Here is a 21,925-nt window from a genome sequence, read left to right as displayed (position 1 = left end):
CGATGACAGAGAGGAGCCAATTTTGGCCCATCACCCTTTTCGAGAAGGTCAGCTTTCTAAACTTGTGTGCTTCTGGTATATGAGTGTGTGTGTGTGTGGGGGGGTGTCGGTGTGTAAGTGTGTGTGTGGGGGTCGTTGTGTAAGTGTGTGTGGAGGGGGGTGGGAGATGAGAGCTTATGGCTTTATAATGTGTTTCTGCAAATGGTATTTGGGGTATAGTGAGCCTTTATGTTATAGGATTTTAAGAGAAGGGGAGGAAGACAGAATGATCTTGAGTAATGGATTTTGCCATTGAAAGAGGGGACACCATTTCATAGCAGGTCAATTGAAAGTTCCTCTAACAAGGATTGGTAAGTTATACATATAATTCAGACAAGATTGGGTGAATTCAGGGGTATAATATAACTCAACATGGAGGCTCCAGAGTTGTTTTTTTTAACCCTGAAAAGGAGAGAAAGTGTTATTAAAAATCATTGTTTTTATTTTAAGACTTCCTCTAGACCTGAGTCTTTGCCCCAGAACAAGATAGAGAAGAAAAGTAGGAAAGAGTATCTTCAGGATCTTAAAATTTGAGATTTTTCTGCTAATCACTTCTCAAGAAACCTACTGGCACCAGCTTTATTGTAAATGCCCATAGGACCTGAGGTTTATTGTCCTTCAGTCCAAATCTAAAACACATGTAGATAAACTCTTGGAGCAGGAAAAAGCTATCACCCTGATGGCATAATTTTCATTTTTAACAAGCCCTTTATTTCAATTCAACCTACTGATTTGAAGGTCAGTATCCGAGTAAACATGGAACATGCCTAGGAAAGAAGCTCCTGTTTCTATACACTTTTTTGGTCCAATCAGGATCTTCTCAGTTACTGTAGGTTTGCTACTTCAAAGTGAATTAGAATTCTCTCCCAAGACTTGCTTTGGTTGTGCTCCTCTGAGAAAGAATGATGTTCTGTTTCAAAGAGTTGCCTTTCAAATCAGTTTTCCAAACTCTGTAACCCTTTCTGATACCTTCTAGTTCTTGATTCTTCACCTGGGCACCATGAAATGATTTGGAAACTTATATTTATATGTGGTTATGTTCCCTTAGATGGAGAAGTATTTTTAGAATGAGAGACAAAAATCAACGAGAAGAGTCTGTTAGCCAGTCATTTCTAGTGTTTACTGGACCCCGAACCCTGACCTTTAGCCTACTCCTAGGATTTCTGATTCTACCTGTTATTAAAGCTGGAAATTAATCTGTCAGTATTCAACAGTCTTTGTTAGCTCACCCAGAATTCAAGGTCTGCTTTAGTCTGCTCTGCAAAAACTGATTTGATACTTTATATGTATTTTTGGGATTTCTTATGAATTCTTTTTTAGTCCTGTTTTTGACCAAAGGTGAATTCATTCTCTAAAAGGTGAGGTCTCTAGAGTTTGGCCCAACTTTGTAAGGACGGTTCCTCCCTCCTTAGCACATACTTCTAATGCTTCTCCACGACATGCAGCTGTGTTGCCCATCCAGCGCTGTAATTCGTGGGTCAGAAAATGTAGCTGTGAGAATTGTGTGCACTTCCTGGGTTTTTTCCCATTTTCACTGTTCTTTTTAGAAACAAAACTGTACTTTGGAAAGGATTCAGTAGGACATTTGATTACCTTAGTAAAATATAAAATATCCTGTTGGGGGGGGGGTCCACATCTTAAAAAAAACTCTTGGCAAGAAAGGACTCTTCAGGAGGCTCCACACCCAGCATGGAGCACGAGGGGCTTGAACCCAAGACCCTGAGATTAAGACCAGAGCCGAGATGAAGAGTGAGACGGCTAACCTACTGAGAGCCACTCAGGCATCCCATCTGGCAGGTAAGGCTTTGTTCTTATTCCACAAATCCAGCAAATGTGCTTCCTAAACAAATCAGTCTTCAATTATATAGGAACTGGGAATGTTACTACTAGTTATTGTAATGTGTTCTTGTGCATGCTCTTACTGATTTAGGAATAGACTTTACCCACACCTCATAACAAAGCCAGCAGAGAACAAATAAACATGGATACGGTAAGTATAAATATAAATTTCCATATGATTTATTGTTGTTCCTTGTACATAAGAAACAGTAATATACAACTTACACTGCTTTAGAATGTAAAATGGATAAAAATGTGTACAAAAAAAAAGCACATTCCTAGAAAAAGGTATTGGCAAATAGTAAAAACTGGGGGGAGGGGGGTAACAAGCAAAAAACAAATCAAAAAACAAAAACCCCAACAATTCTTCAATTCAGTGTGCAAACATTTTATAAAAATAGAAATACTAACTCTACAGGCAGTATTTCCTGATAAATTATTTAAATAGCATATCTACACAATCTGAGATCTATTCCAAGGGCAATGAGAAAATAATTTATAAAAATAAAGCAATGGTATATAAGATAGAAAAAAACAACTTTCAGAAAATGTATTTAACATTTCCATGCTATTTTCTTATTGGGAATACTTTTCTGCAAAGAATTTTTATACTATGTACAACATTGACTTTTTTTTTTTTAAGTACTACAGTAGCTTTAAGTTTGTAAGACACTTAAACTCTTTCTGCTTGATCCAAAAATTCTTTACTCAGTCACACAACAAATGAGGTAATATTTGTATATAAGTTTCACCTTTGTTATTTTTTTTTTCTCTTTTGGAAAAACAAAAAAGTGTAGATACTTTTCTTCTCCCTGGAAATAGGCACAAGGGATGGGGTAAAACAGTTATGAAAGGCCTCGTGGCTTTCTTTGAAACTTAAAGACACTAGCAAACAGACAACTCATTCCACTTGAAAAGACAAAGAAAAAAGATCCCAAATCATTCACTCTGAGCACAAAGTAAAGAGCATCTGGCTCTGATGTTCCTTGTGCCGTTCATGAGACATTGGTTGATAAATCTCTACTACCTGCTGTCAGACATTTTCCATATGAAACCTAGATTCCAGGTAGAACAGAGTTAATAAATAATCTGTATTTACAATCTTACAGTCATGAAGACTCCTAACAAAGCTGATATGGATAGTCCTTACGCTTCTTCCTGTTCCATGAATAGTCTTTCAGACAGATCCTCCAGAGTAAGTAAAAAATAAATATTTTATATTGTTAATTGTAAAAAGAAAAAAAAAAAGTCTTAAAGAGTTGGAAAACTCCATGACACTCAGGAAAGAGAGAGACCAGGAATGTTTTAGTTGATAATTTTGTGCCTTTCTAACCATAAAAATATGAGCACAGCTGCCTATCCCTTTGGAGGCAGCCTGGTGCTCACTGAGATGGTAGGTTTTCGGATTTTCCTGCTACATCTGCACGAGCTACGTGTGGAATAAAACCAACAATTTCCTGACAACCAGGCAGGGGCAGCCAGCACATACTTCCACTGGCTCAATTCTCACTCCCTATTGTGGTCATTACTGGTGGCATGTAAGGGATGGGGATCCAGGAGGAAGTCCAGAAGCCAGTCTTTCCCTCCCTTCCCTGCTTCTAGTTAAGTGCCTATGTACGTGGGTTAGTCAGCTAACGTGGGTCAGCATCATGAAATCCAGCAAGAGTCTTTCAATCCCCTGAAAATGATTTAGTACCGAACACGTAACAGCTCCTCCATCTTTTCTTCATACAATCATCTCTTGGGGACACGCCCCCCACTTCGGGCTCAGGCCCCTGCTCCCCCTCTTTCTGAGGGAGTCTGTCAAGGGTGGTGTTTGGCCAATTCTAATGAGTCCTCCCTTCTCTCACATGCCTGAAAATGCTTTTGAGTCCACGTCTCAAAGAGGGCCTCACAAGAGCGCTCTACTCTGACAGGAATGGAGTGGATAGCCACTTGCCAGCCCAAGCAAGTGGATGCTTTTTTTTTTTTTTTTTTTGCTTTTTGAAAAGCACACCAAGGTATCTGTTCATGCTCTTGGAAGATTCTCTTCGCGTTCAGAGGCTGCCTGCTGAGTCTGATTTGGAAAATGGCATGGTCTCGAGGCAAGTCCCGTATTCTAGGTGTCCACAATGATATGCAAGCAGAGAAAAGGCAGGGAGTGATCCTGGGGGTTTTCTTAAGCCCGTGGTTCCAGAAGGTGCAACACCAGCATTGGTTAGGATCAGTCTTTTGATCAACAGTTTGATTAGGAATCTGTTCAATAAACAAATACATAAGCCAATTAATTCATGAAAGTACTGGCTTTATCAGTTAATAAATCAACCTTAGTATATAGCTCTACTTTCATTGTGCCCAAAGTATAATTTAAGATGATCAACTTATTAAATATTAGTGTGTTTATAGCCTGACCTTCCACAGCTTACACTGTGCTTTCTATAGGCTTCAAGGTTAAAAAAAATTCACAAAGATGACATCATAATTTAAATCTTAAATGAAATCCACCATCTCTTTTTACTGATTCATCCTAAAGGCATCAGTGCTTGGCCTGGTAAACATTAAGCACTTATTTGAGATCAGGTCTGTGCTAGATTCAGTGCTCATGTAACCACAGAGAGAGAAAACAATAAAAAGCAGCTAAGGTTGGTAGTGCAAATTGAGCACACCAAAATGAAGGCAGCACTCCTTTCTCCTCTTACACAGGGAAATGATGGGAAAGACTTCTTGGGCTAGTGGTGTGAATAGAGCTAAAGTGGCATGTAAGACACAGAAACAGGTCAACCTGAAGTAGTTTTCATGTGGTCCAAACTGTACAGGAATAGGTCTGTAGATTGTCTTTCTACTGTGAATGCGGGCAGAGAGACTGCTAAGCCAATTGAGGTTGACAAGGGGGGAGAATTTCATCAGCCACAGTTCATGGGGCTTGTTCTTCTCATGGTCTTCAATAGCAAAGTACTGATAACCCTTGTCTCTACAACCATCTTTTAAACAGATGTGCTTCCATTATTGGCACACTCAATATGACTGAGTGAGAGATGTCAACTGTGCATTCACAGTAATGTTGCTCCTACCTCTGCATTCGTATTTCAGGTCAGAGAAGAACACCATTTCTTGAGAGAAGACGAACAACCCTAGCCTACCACCAGCATAAGTTTTGTCATAGATGGGTCCTGAATCGGCCATGATTTTCTTCCCTTCATACATCACCACGCTGCAGGAGAAAGAAAAATCTTGTTAGTGACACCCCTGCTTTTTTTGTCTTTTTCTTTCTTCCCCATTGGTGTGACCAAGTGAAACCTAATCTGGGTGATCTTACCGAATGAAACCCGTCTTGGGCCGGTGGCTGAGTCGCCATCTGTAGGCAGTGAAATCTTTCCAGCCTATGTGTCGAGGGTCATGCCACAGAGTGCGCACCTAAAGGAAGAAAAAGTTGAAACGTGGCTCCAGCTAGATTTCGATTTTGTTCTAGGAGAACTAGTACTTGAAAGGCACCAAGTGGATTTCAATTAGAGGGCTGTGATGTTGCATTTTTTTCTAAGGGCTTTCATTTGAGTGTGCCCTTGAATGTCCACATAAGGCAGAAAGAGGGCAAATTTTGTTTGAAGAGGCTGAGAAGGTCTTCGGAGCTGAAGGTAACTCTAAGTTACAGCAAGCTCCCCTCTCAGATGCTATTAGGTTTTTACAAAGCAGAACTTACTGCTGTAGTTGGTGGTGCTGGGCATTTGAGACCTAAGACCTCCTCAACCCCACCACCAGTTGGGAGTGCTGGCCAAGCACCTATCCACTCTCCCTTTCTTGGGGCCTTGTTCTTACCTGGCCAGGGGTGTTTCCTGTGTGCCACAGGGCATTCCGCAGGTGCTCGCCTGGCCCGGTGGTAGAGTTCACGACTTTCACGGAAAGGCCAGAGTATCCCTGAGCCCGAGTGGGGTTGGTGTCCCAGTAGGACTGTGTGACTTGCTTCCACATCACCACATAGAAGCGGCTGCTAGACTGGTAGCCAAACACAAATCCAGCATAGTCATCATCCCTCTCTGTGTTGATGAAGAAGGTGCCACTAAAGTCCACAGCATTGAACTCATCATAACCTACGAAAAGGAGACCAGAGCCAGGTTAAAAGCTGCAGCCTTTAGAAGCTTCTGTCACGTTCCCAGACATCCTTACTACCTCAGGGATACATGTAAATGCTCGGTTTTAGATTTGCCTCTTTCTCATATGGAGAACTCACTAACTCACCTACAGCAAGTCCAGGATCACAGTTGACGGTCTGGACGAGTTCTTTACCCTGATGACGTACCACCCAGTTAGGGTCATTTTGGGACGTCCCTTTGGGATCTAGAGGAATCATCTGGAATCTGCGGAAATCAGTCTCACTGATATCAATGTTTTCAGGACAGATGTCATCAATGTCTGGCACATTGTCATGGTCAAAATCGTCTTTGCAAGCATCCCCTCGACCATCACCTAAGGTCAAAAAAGTAAGTTCAGTGAAATTCTGAAAACTTCTTGGTGTCAGAAATTCACTATCTTTAAAAGTTGGCAGCTAGTCTCTTCATCTTCTCAAATACGATTAGTTTTGCTTTTATTCTCAATCCAGAGAGCCATGGTGTTAGTCACTTAGAAAGTAGCTCCACTGACTCACCATCGGAATCCTTCTGGTCAGGATTGGGCACAAGTCTGCAGTTGTCCCTGTCATCAGGAATGCCATCATTGTCATCATCATGGTCACAGGCATCTCCCTTGCCATCTTTGTCATGGTCAGCCTGGTTGGCATTGGGCACATAGGGACAGTTGTCCAGGTTGTTTTGGTGGCCGTCTTCATCAATATCCTGATTGTTGTCACAGGTATCTCCAATGCGGTCTGAGTCAGAGTCAAGCTGAAAGAGACAGAAAAGAAGATAAACTGAAGTATAGGTCATTAATGTTAAAGATGACTTATGGAAGATTCTCCAGTGTTTGATATGGCCACTGGGGTTTCAGGTCTGTAGGCGCCTGCCGGAAAGAGTGGTAGTAAAATTTCCTTAATCCTTGGGGTGCCTGGGTGGCTCAGTCAGTTAAGCACCTGGCTCTCAATTTCAGTTCAGGTCATGATCTCAGGGTGTTGGGCTTGAACCCCCCTTGGGTTCCACACTCAGTGTGTGGTCTTTTTGGGATTCTTTCCTTTTCCTCTCCCCCTCCTTCCACTCCCTCCCCACCCCCCCCAAAATAAATCTTAAAAAAATTCTCTTGATCCTTGATTTTCATGTTAAGTTTTTAAATATAAAGCTTTCTAAATTAAATTAATCACTAAGGTGCCTTACTTTAACAGACCAAAACTTTAAGATTTCAGTCTGTTAACTGCTTGCTTTGCAACGTTAAATGTAGTTCTTTGGGTCATTTTCTTATTTTCCATTGCAAGTTTCAATTGTAAAATTGTTGACAGGTCCACTTCTGCTCTAGGTTATTGAATCTTGGAAACATGGCACTGCTTTTTGTATATCCTGGGTCACGTGTATGGCAGGGATCAAGGATTTTTATTATTAAAACTTTTTGGGGGGATCCCTGGGTGGCGCAGGGGTTTAGCGCCTGCCTTTGGCCCAGGGCGCAATCCTGAAGACCCGGGATCGAATCCCACGTCGGGCTCCCGGTGCATGGAGCCTGCTTTTCCCTCTGCCTGTGTCTCTGCCTCTCTCTCTGTGTGTGTGACTATCATAAATAAATAAAAATTAAAATAAAATAAAATAAAATAAAACTTTTTGGTAGTTTTATACCTCTAGTCTGTGAGGGTTATTTGCTGGTTCAGGTAAAGTCAAAATTCTAAGTTTTTTCAAAACTATTTCTTGCTACTTTCATATTTAGTGAGCATGGGATGCTCAGAGATTATTTATGCATATTGGAATTTTTCTGGCCAGTAAGATTTACATAATGCCTGGTTATAAATATTAGAATCGGAGAAACAAATCCTCCATGGAGACTGAATGATATTAAATAAATTTATGATAAGACCCAAACTGAAAATAGAGGCCTCGATGCCATCTGCTCAGCAAAGCTATCCCAGAGCGTTACACTTTCCTATTATGGTCTCACAGCTAGTTACCCTGTTGCCTTTTGTCTTCCAGGACCTCATGAGAACAAGACCTCATAAAAACAAGTGTTAGGAGGAAAAAGCTGTATTTATCATTTCTGTGATCTTCTAAAGCTTCCATTTTTAAAAAGCTGGTCTCCCAAATTTTTACAGCAAAGCATTTTAGAGAAGAAGTGCCTTAACTTACACTGCTGGAATATGATGGCCAATTACATGTGAAAAGAAATAGCTCCAGACGCAAACTGTTCTGGCTAATGTCTATTTGTAACACTCCCTCACACAGAGAACGATTGATTTGCAATGCCAAGTAATTTTGAAGAATGACAAACGGGTTTTGGAGGTATTATTAAGTTGAGGTTTTCTTACAACCAGATTTTATCATTAGCTGTGAAAATGGTTATTGATTTTCCTTAAGGATATTTCCCTTTCATCTTAGTCTTAGAAATGGTTAATATTACTAGAGTTATCAGATCTCTGCATTGTATAGTTTGGCAGATCACACAGAGTAAGCCCTTATAGGAGTGAAATTATCTAGGGGATGCTCTCATGCAAAGAGCTCCCATGATATATTTCATGCTCATGAAAATACTGCAATTGGCTTTGTGAGACCTCTGAGAGCCCTGGTCATGAAATAATTTGAACTTTAAAAAAAAAAAAAAAAAAAAAAGAGACCTAGCAAGAGCTATTCCAGTGACCCACTGGAAGATTGTCAATGGAGTCCACCTACCTGATCTGGATTATGTTCCAGGGGGCAGTTGTCACACTGATCTCCAACCCCATCCATATCAGTGTCCCTCTGGTCCACGTTGTAGACATACTGACAGTTGTCACGTTCATTGAGGATACCTACAGAGGACAAGTGACCAGTAAGGGCTGGAATCTCCAGCCTCTGGGGTGTCAACAAACCACACCCCATAGCCAGGGCTGGAGAAAGGTCAGGTGAGAGCAGAGTGTGGTCACCACCACCAGGTCTATGCTGTCAGGGAACGCCTTACCGTCCCCATCGATGTCTGCAGCGCAGGCATCTCCTTCCCCGTTGTTGTCCGTGTCAGCCTGATCTGGGTTGTGGTTGTAGGGGCAGTTGTCACAGCGGTCTCCGACGTCATCTCTGTCATAGTCATACTGGGCTGGGTTGTAATGGAAAGGACAGTTGTCCTGCAAAGCAATGGAGCATTTTAGGATACTGCCCATGAAACCAGCTCAAGCCTCGAAGCATCTGTGTTATATAAAACATTTCTACTTCATCCTTACTGTACCAGTTAAAAGCCAGGGCCCTAATGGATGAAAAATAGATTCCTGTTGCTTACAAGTCAGTGAAATGTAAATAAGGGCACCGCCCCAGTTTTCCGTAGGCTCAAAATGAATTTTACTGCCATTTAGGTTAGAACATGAAACCAATCTGGGGAGCAGAGTGTCGTCTGTTTACATGTTGTAATTTCTTGGTCAACCTGGGGGGAGGGAAGGTTGTGATGGGAAACCAAAACCCTCATTTGAGATCTTCTCTTGGTAGCATCTAGGTGTTCAAGCTACCCCCAAGTAGCTCTGAGTTGGACAGAGTCTTGGAGTCTTGTAGCCTGCTGCTACATAGAGGAGGTGAAGGAAAGAGGCCAGGACATATCCTTACCCTGTCGTCTGGGATTTTATCATTGTCATCGTCGTCATCACAGGCATCGCCAATCCCGTCCTTGTCGTAGTCTTCCTGCCCAGAGTTGGGAAGGTTGGGGCAGTTATCCTGGAAAGAGAGGATGCGCATGCATGATGGCTGCTATCCGTGTGCCCTTTGCTCAGCCCAGGCCCCCAGACGCTGCATCCAGACCAGGAATGCTGCACTCCCTGCTAGCACCTTATTGTTTTTAATGGGAGGACAAGAAATTAAGCGTTTTCTTGGGGGATGTGTCATTTGTAAGAATGTCCTGTGCTTTGTACTTGCTGGGAGCATAAGTCCTGCCCTGTGGGTATCCGGAAGAGCCAGGAACATTTTTCCAGAGAAAAGAACCAGCTCTGGAGCATACCGGCCAAAAGGGCCTGCCCTATTCTTGTTTGTGGCACCGAGGGATTTAATGTTAAGACTTTGTGCTATTCTGGGGCACCTGGTGGCTCAGTGGTTGAGGGTCTGCCTCTGGCTCAGGTCATGATTCCGGGGTCCTGGGATCAAGTCCCACCTTGGGCTCCCTGCAGGGAGCCTGCTTCTCCCTCTGCCTGTGTCTCATGAATAGTCTTTTTTTTTTTTTAAACCTTTGTATTATTCTGCCTTTGTGTGATTTCATCTTTGATTCATTTCCTAATTTTAAGCATTAAAAATTCTTCAGCCTCTTCCTGGGGGAAGGGCTATGTTCCTTCTCTCAGAAGGCACAGAAGGGAAGCCAGCTCTACCTTTTTGCAGTGGTAGGTGGCATTGGCCACGCACACCAGGTCCTCATTCGGCCAGCCGTCCAGGTCTGTGTCCTCCCCACAGATGATGCCGTTGCCCGCATAGCCGGGCTTACACTCGCAGCGATACATAGGGTCGCTGTAGTGGCCCAGGTAGCTGCACTTGGCATTCTTGTTGCAGTCATGTGTCCCATCTGTGCAGGGGTTCCGGGGCTTACACACCTGAGGGCACAATGTCCTGATGTTAACGTAGAGCCTTCAAGAGTCCCCGTGTCCCACTCATCCCCAAGAAGACAGAGGCTCCGTGAGAAGGAGTGTGGGGTACCTCTGTCCCTCTTCTCCCCTTGTGGATGTACAAGCCCATCTGCTCAGGATTTATTCCAGAGCAGCAGTTTCAAATACGATAGGCTATTGTCCCCCCTCCCAGATTCATTCAATTCTAAAACCCAGGGACGCCTGGGTGGCTCAGTGGTTGAGCACCTGCCTTCGGCCCAGGGTGTGATCCTGGAGTCCCAGGATCGAGTCCCACATCGGGCTCCCTGCATGGAGCCTGCTTCTCCCTCTGCCTGTGTCTCTGCCTCTCTCTCTCTTTCATGAATAAATAAAATCTTAAAAAAAAAACCAACACAACAATTCTAAAATCTAGGCTGTCTGCTCAGCCCTCTCCCTGTTTTTGTGAAGGCTGTGAAAGGACAGGTTTCCCTTTTCTGGCTGTTTCAGCTGAGGCACCCCATCTACTCTGGGCCGGCAGCCTAGGCCAGTCTACCTGTTTGTGGGCGGTGGCATGTTCTACACCGCGGCCGAAGGGCTGCGGGCCTGTGAAGCGTGGTGGGCAGGGCAGGCAGTTGTAGCCGGGGTCCGTGTTCTCGCACCTGTGCTCTCCGTTGTGGTTGAAGCAGGCGTCAGGGACTTCTTTGCACTGGGGGCAGAAACAACAGTTGGCCCCGTGTTCAGATACGGGCACCCTGGGAGGGGACAGGGACAGCTGAACTGCTTTCCAAGACCCAGTAACTCAGCCAGCACTTCCTTACCTCATCCACGTCTTTGCACTGGATGCCATTCCCGCTGTAGCCCGGGGGGCAAGTTCCACATTTCCAGCTGCCATCGCGGTAACTAGTACACTTGACCCCAGCAAAGCAGGGATTGGACAGGCATCCATCTGAGATCGGGGAGACGGGCAAATGTTTGGTGTCAGTGGCTGTTGTTGGCACACATCACAAAATACAGTGGGAAACCTCATAGGGTAGATGGGACCTGTCACTTGTTGAGACTACTTGGAAATACCAGAGGGACAACGCACCCCAAATACTCAGGACCATTCAGAGCCAGAGCACTTCTGCCTTGAATGCTGACCATGGATTTCAGTTAAACAAACAAAGAAAAAACAAACTCCCAAGGGTGCTTTTATCCTGGGGCTGCATGACTCACCAATTGGACAGTCCTGCTTGTTGCAAATCTGGTTTTCGGTCGCATCACCGACACAGTCCTTGCCTCCAAACTGGGGTGTGGGGTTGTTGCAGAGCCGGCTACGTTTCTGCACCCCTCCTCCACAGGTGACGGAACAGATGTCCCACAGTGACCAGGGACCCCAGCCTCCATTGACTGCAAGCAAGTGAACCACATGCAAAAAGTGAAGGTCAATTTTCAAACACCCTGATCTGTCCTAGAAGACACTCCTAAAATCTGTTCAAGAAAACCTCTGCTCCTCAGACACACGGAGAGGTGGTCTGGGAGGAGGGAGAGGTTAAGATGGTTTCCTTTCTGTTTTTTATTAAAAGAAGCTGCTGAGCATGCAGAACTTGTTCTCTACTTGTTCCCTAGGAAGTAACCTTTCCCCCGTTTATGACCCACCCAACCAGAGGCCGCAGATGCCAGGCATCCGGCGGGGCGGAGCTGCTGCTCAGCCCCAGGTAGTGTGGCACGCTCTCACTTACTGGGGCAGGCGTCTTTCTTGCAGGCCTTGGTCTCCCGGGCTTCGCCTTCACATGGTTTCCCGTTCATCTGGGGGCTAGGAGAATTGCAGAGTCGAATTCTAGTGATCACACCATCACCACACGTCACGGAACAAGACGACCACGGGGACCAGTGGCTCCAGCCGCCATCCTGTTTAACTAAAATACAAAGCTGACGGTTATAGGGAGCTGGCCACATGTCAAACTCTGTGCTAACTGCTTTAAATGCATTGCCTAAATGAAATCCTTAAAAGAGCCCTATGAAGACTTATTATCATCCCCAATTTGTAATTGAGGAAAGAGCCTGGGGTGGGGGTAAGCTGGGTTCAAGGGTGCCCAGGTGAGCAGAACTGGGGTTCAGACTCTGGCAGTCTAGAAACCGTATCCTTGGCCACTATGCTCTCTGGATGAGGACAAGCCTGTGCTCCACACTGCCATGCAGCCAGGGTGCTCACATCTCTTGTCGCACTCCTGAATGTGGCAAGTCCGCGTCTGGACGGAGGAGCCCTCGCATCGGTTGTTGAGACTATCACAGGAGCGCCCGCGCTGCTGGATTCCGTTGCCACATGTCGCAGAGCAGGAGGTCCACTCGGACCATGGGGACCAGCCATCATCCGCAGAGTCGCTGGCTGCAGAGGAAGTGGGTTCATTAGTGTGATCGAGACAAGCTGTTGGTTAGCTTGTGCTCTCTAGGACCTTCTTCCTTTGCCAGAGGGCTAAAAGCCAGGTCTGTCTCAGGCCACCAGCCGGAGGTTTATCCCCTCACGGGGTAAAGGAATGCCAGGCCAGGGCTTTCTCAGTGTTTCAATGAGGCGCTCTTTCCTGACCTAAGAGATCTTTGCTAGGCATTTCCAGTCTCAGGCTTCCAAGAGTACTAGATGTGTAGGCAGCTCGGAGTCACTTTGGACTGTCAAGGGAGCCAGACCACGTGTTTGGCAGACAAGCCTGAAGGCAGCATAGCTGCTGTTGGCCCTGCCTCCAATTCTGTCATGAGGCTAAGCAGTGTGCAGCTCCTCTTACTCTAGCATGTGGGGCCTTCTCTGTACATATTTTCACAAGAGAAGGGGTTTGTTTACCATCTGCCCAGGTCCCAGGACTACAATCACATGTAGCTTATCAGACACAAGACAAAGAACTGGTTTCTCTGGCCAGCAGCTGGAAGTTTTCCTAGCAGTCCCGATTCAAGTTTAAGACGCCACTAGTCTCCAGCCAGCTTTGTTCTCTTTAGCCCACACCTGAAGTGAAAGCTGAAGAGAAGCAAACAGGTGCACAATAATCACAGTGCCAAGATCACCAACACGGTCCCTGGAGGAGACGGCTTATTCTGAGCTGGTGACCAGCTATGTGGAAGGGTCAGAGTGGGTGGAGGGGTAGGGGAAGTGCTACTTCCCCACTTCATTTCTTATCTCAATTGTGCTGAATCGTTTTTAGGACTTGTACATACTACATTCAGTATCGTCTCAGCAGAGTGATGAATGTATATACTGGCAACAGAAACCGGGGGATAGGGTGCCATGGAACAATACAGTGCCTTATTTCTGCCAGTGCCCCATACCTGAAACTGCAGTTATTCTTAGGCCTCTTGCTCATGCAGATAAAATGGATACAACTTTCAGGCCCTAAATTAAGTGCAGCGCTTGCATGTTGGACCATCAATTTATCTGGTGAGCAGATTTTTCTTAACTCTAGGCCAGGATGTCAAATTCTAAAAGTCAATTTAGAGCTATTGCTGCTACAAATTCGTCTCTCCTTTCCTCTGAGCATCAAGTCAAAATCGATAAGCTAGGGTGAGATCTTTATTGCCTACGTAGAGCAGCCAAGTCATCAGTTAACCAGATGCTGCAGCAGGAAACTGAGTTAAAACACACCATGGAAATGGGGGTGGGGTTCCAGCGATCTTGTGTTCATGGAGAACTGACCCTTGTCACTAAAGAATGGTCATGCAGTTTTAAGAACTTACGCCAACACCGTGGGCAGCATTCTCCGTCAGGAACGGTGGCGTTGGAGCAGGGCATGATGGGGCAGGACACCTTCTTGCAGATGGTAACGGAGTTCTGCAGGGCAAGACAGGAGAAAGGGGTTACAAAGCATGTTGCAAGCAGAAGTTTATAGACTGTAATATTTCAATTAGAAGATGAAACAGAGTCGGGCTGTAAATGCTCCAGTGGAAGGAGTTTAATACGTCTTATGTGCAGCCACCATATTGTGCAGACAGTTCTAGTGCTAGTCATCATTCCCTTCCTCGGAGAGTTCTTTAATTGCTACTGAGCGGTAGAAGTGACAACATGAAGAATTTATCCATAGGGAACCACCAAATACCAGGAGTCAAATCTTTTAGTCTGTGTCTGAAAATGAATTCAAAACTTACATGGGACTTTTTATAATTTTATAATGTTGTCTATAGGGATGCCTGGGTGGCTCAGCAGTTGATTGAGGGTCGGTCTTTGGTTCAGGGCGTGATCCCCGAGTTCCGGGATCGAGTCCCACATCAGGCTCCCTGTATAGAGCCTGCTTTTCCCTCTGCCTGTCTCTCTCTCTCTCTCTCTCTCTCATGAATAAATACTTAAAAAAAAAACCCCAATGTTCTCTATAGAGAAATGATCAGTGAGCATTTCTTTGTGTATAGATCTGGTTTTATACCATGTTGAAGACTGGAAATAAAATTGGCTCCCCAATCTAGCAATCTGTGCTTTACATTTAAACTGGATGTTGTTCAGCGCATCAGGCAAACTGTCCAGTCTCCCGGCACTGGCTTTGGGGTGCTAGGGACACACACACTGCAAGCAGTGTCATCTGAGCTAAGTAGACAGTTAATGTCCTACCATTGTTGTTGGGCTAAGTGATTTGAACAATCACGACTGTATTAAGGGAATCCCAGTGTCATTGCTAAATACGAGTCAGGGTTGGGGAGATAAAAGGAATGTTCCGACCAGGTTTTATTTCACTGACATTCAACACTTAGCCTTTGAACGAAAGTGGGTAAATGACTCCAATGTCTTAGATGTTTTTCCTTTAGATACTTAGCCTAGGGTATAATTAAGACTTTGAAAAACTCAAGATTCTATGGATGTCACAATTGCATCTTGAAAACAAAACAAACCCCACTTCAGTATTTGGCCATGGAGCATAGAAAGAGCTGGTGTGGCCACTGGGTCTAGCCCATAGAGCTGGGCTTTGAACACATGCCATCGCTTCCTATTTCAGTCTGGAATGAGCCCTTACCTGACAGCGGCACTCGGTACAACTATCGACGGTCCACTCCTCATTGTTCCTGTACTGAACTCCATTGTGGTAGCAGAGGGGAGGCCGCCTCAGCTCAATGGCCAGTTCTTTGTTCTCTTCAGTCTGGAAGGGGGAGAAAGGTCATTAGTGTCTGTCTTCATTTTTTGTCATTGGGGGCAGGGGGGCATCTGTGATGCCCCTTCAGGTGCTCTTGCCCAAGGGCTGGGAGCCGAGGCCACTGACCACTTTGCGGATGCTGTCCTGAAGTGTGGTCACGATGGTGCGCAGGCCCCTCAATTCCAGAACCATGCTGGATAGCTCATCACAAGAGATGCCGCAGATGGCTTGCAGATCCTTAGTCTTGTGGCCGATGTAGTTAGTGCGGATGGCAGGGCTGGAGCCATTTACCACATTGTTATCGAGGGTGAGGAGGACGTTGGTCGCTGCCAAGAAAGAAAGGAGTACGATGAGAAAAGTATTGGCAGATCTTCACACAGCTGCTCTCACAAGCCAGTCCCCCCCCCCCCCCCCCCATTCCTAATTGTAAAGATATGACACCTGGGGTGAAGGATACACAGGGAGCAGGTGCATGTGTGTGGATTACTCTTTGAGGTCACTTGGGGTTACCTGGGGTAATTTATGCATGACTACCACTCCCTAAGGTTCTCAGCTTGTTTTAGGGTGGAATCTCCTGAATGTCCTCATATGACACCCCCCCCCCCCCCCCCCGCACCCCCCAAAATAGAAGAGTACTCACAACTGGAACAGCCTTTGTTTCTGAGAATGGCTTCTGGTGTGGTTCCAAAGACAAACCTCACGTTCTGCAGCACCCCCTGGGGGCAGAGGACACACATTACTTGTAGAGTGGTGGGGGTGGGGGTAGGAGGGGGGGGCGGTTTATTCCAGGAAAAGCGCACAACAGAAGTTCTAAAATTTTGAAAGAGCTCCCTTTGAAGATCACCACGTCAAAATAACACACCAACGTCAACTGCCAAACAACTTCACAATCTTAATTGGGTTGTCCGCCAAGTCTTGAGTACTTTACAAAGAAATCCGTTATCTGCCTACTTGGGTACACAGGAAATGGGATCGGATACTAAGGACAGAGGATTTAATGACACTCTCCAGTGTCAAAGAGCTAGATGTGGGAGTTTCAAAGCCACAGTGGCAAAAACCTAGACATCCAGGCAAGGAGGAAGCCGCAGCCGCAAATAGCCGCTATTTTAACCTTTGGGGACCGGCTCCTGAGACTGGCTCCAACCCCATGAGGAATCAAATGGCAAAGTGGTATTTATTCTGCTCACAGTATCCATTTCAAGCTACATCACAATTGGCAGAACGATCTGAAAGAAGCTCTCTTCTTGAGGAGAGCATGAGTATTTAGGACTTGAACAGGTGCTTATAGGAAAACTACTGGTTTCCTTTAGTGGTGTTCAAAGTACGGCACGCCCAGAACACAGGCCCCAGCAGCTTGTGAAGTCCTAGCTACACCCGGAATTTGTTAGAAACGCGAATGATCAGGCCCCATCCCAGGGGCACGGGATCTGAACCTCTGGTGATGTGGTGCAGCGCGCGTTTGACCGAGCCCCGCAGGTGGTTCTGGTGCCCCTGGAGGCGTGGGAAGCGCCGCTCTAGTCCAAAGGCCGGATCTCCTGTACTGGAATCCCTGCCTCCCCCGCTACAGCCCTCCTGACAGGTCAGCAGCCGACACCACGAACTGGAGGAGAGGCCTCACCTGGAAGTTGTCATTGACCCCTCCTTTCGCGATGCGGAGTCTGGCCACGCTGGCCAGGTCCCTGGTGAAGATGCTCTGGATGGGGACATCCAGCTCGGCGTTCTCCATCTTCTCACAGTCAATGTACAGCTGGGCCCTGTCCTCCTGCACGAACAGGGTGACGCTCTTCCACTGCCCGGTGGCCAGCAGCGCCTCTTCCACCGACACCACGTGCTGCATGCCCTGCACGGTCAGGCTCAGGTCCAGGGTGCCGGCTCTGCCGTTGGAGACCACGCTGAAGACCTGGCCAGAGTGGTCTTTCCGTTCTATGGCCAGCAGTGTGCCTCGGGTCTTCTTCATCTGCCGCAGGGAGGCCAAGAGGAGGAAGCCTTTCTCTGCCCGCACAGCATCCACGAGGTCTTGGAACTTGTCGTCAGGCACGGGGGGGATCAGGTTGGCGTCCTCGATGCGGAAAGCGGGGCTGGAGGGGTCAGGACCCTTCACCAGCCGGCGCCCGGAGCCCCTCCGGGCAGCCCCGGTGAGTTCAAAGACGTCGAACACGCTGTTGTCTCCCCCAGACTCTGTTCGACAGGAGCAGGGCACGCAGTGAGCCTTCTAGGCCGGGCGGGGGTGCGGGGCAAAAGGGCAGGGCAGAAACTGGGCAACCACGGGGAGCGCTGGATCCGCGCTGTGGCGGGGGGAAGCTGCCTGCTGAGGGTCACCGAGGGCGCTGGGGGACGGCTGGCAGGGGGCGCGGGAGGGGGTGCCCTCGGGCCACCGGCACCTCCTCATCTGCCCTCCCCGCTCAAAGGGCGTTGGGGAGACTCACCTGGAAGGCGGCTGGCGGCGCACACGTGCAGCAGGAGCAGGACGCCGAGCGCCCAGGCCAGCCCCATGGTGGAGCTGCTTGTGCCCAGCCGGGAGCCTGCAGCAGGAAGCACAGACCCCAGGGTCAGGGCAGCCAAGCGGGGAGCGTGGGCACAACCGGGGGCGCCGCGCTTGGGGCCGGGGCCCTGGCGGATCCCGCTCTGGCCTCACACTTGCCGGATCGAGGGACGACAGTACCAGCTGCGGACAGGGCATCGCGAAAAGAGTGAGGGCCGGGCACGGCGGCGCGGGGCAGAGCTGGGGAGGTCGGGGCAGGCGGGAGGCGCGGTCTGGGGGCGCGGGGGGCAGCCGAGGGCCGGCGGGCACCGGGGGCAGCGCTCCGGGGTCCGGGCCCAGGGCGGGTGAGCCGGGCTCCTCACCTGCGCGCTCGGTGCAGCGGGCCGGGGCGGCGCCGAGTCCGGGAGGCGCGGGCGGGCGGGCGCTCGGAGGCCGAGGCTGGCGGCGCGGCGGGGCTGTGCCCCTTTAAAGCCGCGCGCACATTCCTGGGGCCGCCCCTGGCCAATGGGAGGCGGCGGGGCCCGCGGGAGGGGCCGGGCTGGGCTCCCCTGTGCGCCCCCCGCCGGCCGCAGCCTCAGTGTCCAGCTGGAGCCGCGCGAGCGGGCGGGGGCGGGGGCGGGGGCGGGGGCGGGGGCGGCGCAGTCCCTGGGCGCGGGCGTGGGCGCTCGGGAGGGAGCCCCGGGGCCGGCCCCGGCCTGAGCCCCCGTGCGGAGTGGGGCGGGGGAGGGGGGGACTTTCGGGCAGAGCCGTGTCCTGGAACCCCTGGGCCGCGGCTGGCGCTCGGGGACCGCCCCGTCGGTACAGCCCAGCGGGACCCGGAGGGAACCGTCGTCGAACGGCTCCCGCTGGGGCTCCCGCCGGGGCGACCCTCCTCCCTCCGCCCGGCGCCCTCGGCCCCTCCGCCGCCGCCTCCCGCGCCGCACGGCGCTTCGGCCGCGGGCCGCTTGGGGGCGCCCTTGTATTCCGATGAAGCGCCCGCGCCGGCCGCCGCCTGCTGGCCGGGACCCCGCGGAACCGGCCCCCTAGTCCTAGTACCTAGTACCCCGCAGCCAAAACGGGCCTTGCGGCTTGAAAACCAGTCCGCGTGCCCACGCGTGCTTCTTCCCGTGACTCCCGCTTGGAGGACTTGCGGAAGCATCTGGCTCCGGGGTCTCGGACTATTTACAGAACAGGCCCATCCAGTAACGACTCCCCCTCCACCCATCCTCCTGTTTCCCTTGCGCCTCCCTCCACGTTCTTCTCGTGTTTTAGCTCCCGAAAGCGAGGTGTGGGTTACATCTCTGTGGGTGCGCCGACCGCCACGAGCGCGGCGGCCTGATGCGTCTGTCATCGCGAGTCTGGTCTCCAGCCACCGTCCCGAGCCAGCGTGACTGCAGCCGCCGGGAATTCCATTCATCCCAGGCCCGGGTGCCAGCAGCCACACGCCCCCTGCTGCGGTCCTGCTGTGTCCTGCCGCTGGCCCCGACGGAGACCCAGGGCGCAGGTAGCAGCTTTACCAAATAAGGCTCAGCCACAGGCAGGGGAAAGCCCTGGGGTCACCTTCCTTCTTTGAGCTCGCACCTGGCAGGACTCCCAACTGCTGGAAACGCCCACGGGGTTGCCTTCACCAAAGGGCAGTTTCCCTCTTCTAGTGCGGGAGTGTCGTGTGACAAGGGGCACGTGTGGGGGTTACAGCATGAACGTTCTCTAGTTACTCAGCATACACCGAGTACTTCTGGGACATGACAAGGATGTCCCCAGGACACGCGTTGGTTTGTTGCTCAAGCAGTAAGGAAACCTGACAGTCAGATTTCACATGGGGAGAGACAGAAATAAAAGTTTCTATCGCACGATTAGTCAAATCAGATTCCTATTGTAGAAGTCATGGGTAATGACTCATCCCGCCAGACCTGAAGATTCCAGACTCAGCAGCCATACAAGTCCCACTCCTTCCTTCTTCCCTAGCATCCTGTGTGCTCCTTGAAAGGCAATTTTTTTCCCCTTTCCACTCGCTCTTAATGCTTCATAATATGAAGTACTCAGGAACAGTTTTTGGAGGGACGGCCAGCCGATGATGGCTCCCTACTCGTTCACCCAATTTGCTAGTTTTTTTTTTTAAATTTTTATTTATTTATGATAGTCACAGAGAGAGAGAGGCAGAGACACAGGCAGAGGGAGAAGCAGCTCCATGCACCGGGAGCCCGACGTGGGATTCGATCCCGGGTCTCCAGGATCGCGCCCTGGGCCAAAGGCAGGCGCCAAACCGCTGCGCCACCCAGGGATCCCCCAATTTGCTAGTTTTACACCGATCAGCTCGGGTGGAAGGTTTCAAAGAGGCCCACGAAAAAGCAGGGTATGCCTATTTTTGGTAAAAAGGGACTGTGGGAATCCCTCTGGATTTTCTTGGAACTTGGCTTCTTTTAACGAAACAAGGAAAATAATTTTTTCCTCTGACATGCTTTACAGATAGGAGGGTGATCTGTATGGTGGCAGGGAAGAGCTACCTTGTCAAAGGAAGCTGACAGAGGCATATCTCAAGCACAAAGGCCTTCCCCAAGTGATAGCACTCCCGGTTTTCGGGCTGAAAGGCCTGATCACAGTGGAGGGGCTGTTGGGGCAGGGATAGAAACCTGCTGGTCAGTTCAATGTGTGCTGAAAATATTCCCCCAGAAACCTGAGTGCCTCTGGGAAACTATGAGAGAAGCAGGAATGGAAAAAAGGGGGAAAGAAAACCTATACCTTTCATTGGAGGGATCTCGTCCCTCTTGGGCGTGTATTTACAAATGCTGGGATTTCAGGCCAGTGACCTGCCACAGACCCGAATGATGGGTCTTCTAGGGAAAGGGTCCGGTTCTCTCTTTGCCAAGTTGCTATCCTCGAGGAGTATGTATTTGAATTGTAAGGTATATGGCATTTTGCTATAGGATTTCCTTTTGCCGAGTTCCCCTAGTTGGATGTGAGATAGTAAATAGGAGGAAAGAAAGGACTGTCAGTAACAGCTAGTTTAAAAATTACATGTGATTAAGGAGAGGGGGATAATGGAGACAAAATTTTGTTTATCTGGCAAAGAATAGCAAGGTGGGCTGTGATTTTGTGTAGGGATTTAAAAAAAATATATCTTGGAAATGGTCAGCAGTGGAAAATTTCTTCGAAGTGAGCAGCACCCCAAAATCGTTGAATTTTAGAATAGACCAAAATCATAGCATCTGTAAAATGAAGACATCACAAATTCATTCCCTCTGTATATTTCCCCTAGCTCATAGCTCAGTGTTGTTTCAGTTCAGCTCCCTTGATGGGCAAAGCCAGAGGGAAGTTACCAGTAGATTTCTCTCATCCTTCAATGGGACACCAATCCCTCTCCTTCCTGAAATGTTCTCCAGGGGCTTTATGTTGCATTGTTTCTTCTTTCTGTGAAACCTTGAAACATGGCTTGTCTCTACCATATAACTCACCAGCTTACATTTTTTCTTATTTAGTTTTTAAAAATGAAATAAAAAAAAAAAGAAAAGATTTTCTTTATTTATTCATGACAGACACAGAAGAAGCAGAGAGGGAGAAGCAGGCTCCCTGCGAGGAGCCCAATGGCGCGGCTCCATCCCAGGACTCTGGGATCACAACCCTAGCCAAAAGCAGATGTTCAAGCACTGAGCCACCCAGGTGCCCCCTTCAAAACAAAATTTATGTTATGTATAAGGACTATATTGTAAGTCCCCAAGGTTTGGGTTTGGGAAGAGCTTGGCTCTACCAGTTGAATTTCCAAGTCCCATTATGCTCAAGTGAATTCATGGTGCAAAGGAATCAGTCTACTCACTATTTCCCTAACCAGCTATACCATTTCATGTATATATGCCTTAGCTCTTGGGGAACACGGGGCGACTGACTCCC

General features: G+C 48.4%; 1 protein-coding gene across 2 annotated transcripts; it reads right to left on the bottom strand.

Moving 5' to 3' along the window:
- Positions 1–2,034: 2,034 nt before the first annotated feature.
- Positions 2,035–18,601, bottom strand: THBS1 (thrombospondin 1). Of its 2 annotated transcripts, none has more exons than XM_072738233.1 (22): positions 18,424–18,601; positions 18,006–18,244; positions 17,198–17,757; positions 16,220–16,295; positions 15,706–15,905; positions 15,463–15,585; positions 14,201–14,294; positions 12,696–12,869; positions 12,223–12,399; positions 11,717–11,890; positions 11,320–11,447; positions 11,055–11,207; positions 10,292–10,510; positions 9,543–9,650; positions 8,914–9,073; positions 8,646–8,764; positions 6,497–6,731; positions 6,091–6,318; positions 5,671–5,942; positions 5,174–5,271; positions 4,929–5,068; positions 2,035–4,113 (listed from the first exon to the last, which is right to left on the bottom strand). In XM_072738233.1, exons 2-22 carry the CDS (start codon positions 18,070–18,072, stop codon positions 4,106–4,108), a joined length of 3,513 nt encoding a protein of 1,170 aa, XP_072594334.1. In that variant the 5' UTR covers positions 18,073–18,244; positions 18,424–18,601; the 3' UTR covers positions 2,035–4,105. The 2 variants fall into 2 exon arrangements, with proteins under 2 accessions (XP_072594334.1, XP_072594333.1); XM_072738232.1 differs by having other exon boundaries at positions 18,006–18,101; positions 18,424–18,590.
- Positions 18,602–21,925: the final 3,324 nt, after the last annotated feature.

Source organism: Vulpes vulpes, chromosome 15, assembly GCF_048418805.1.
Source record: "Vulpes vulpes isolate BD-2025 chromosome 15, VulVul3, whole genome shotgun sequence".
Lineage (NCBI taxonomy): Eukaryota > Metazoa > Chordata > Mammalia > Carnivora > Canidae > Vulpes > Vulpes vulpes.
This window is presented reverse-complemented; position numbering and strand designations above follow the sequence as displayed.

Excerpts from the sequence above, each read along its gene's own strand:
- THBS1 (XM_072738233.1), bottom strand. The coding sequence starts at position 18,072 with ATGGGGCTGGCCTGGGCGCTCGGCGTCCTGCTCCTGCTGCACGTGTGC. Across the intron at positions 16,296-17,197 it reads GGGTCAATGACAACTTCCAG|GGGGTGCTGCAGAACGTGAG; the intron begins GTGAGGCCTCTC and ends CTCTGCCCCCAG. Across the intron at positions 11,208-11,319 it reads AGTGCAAAGACGTGGATGAG|TGCAAAGAAGTCCCTGACGC; the intron begins GTAAGGAAGTGC and ends TTCTGCCCCCAG.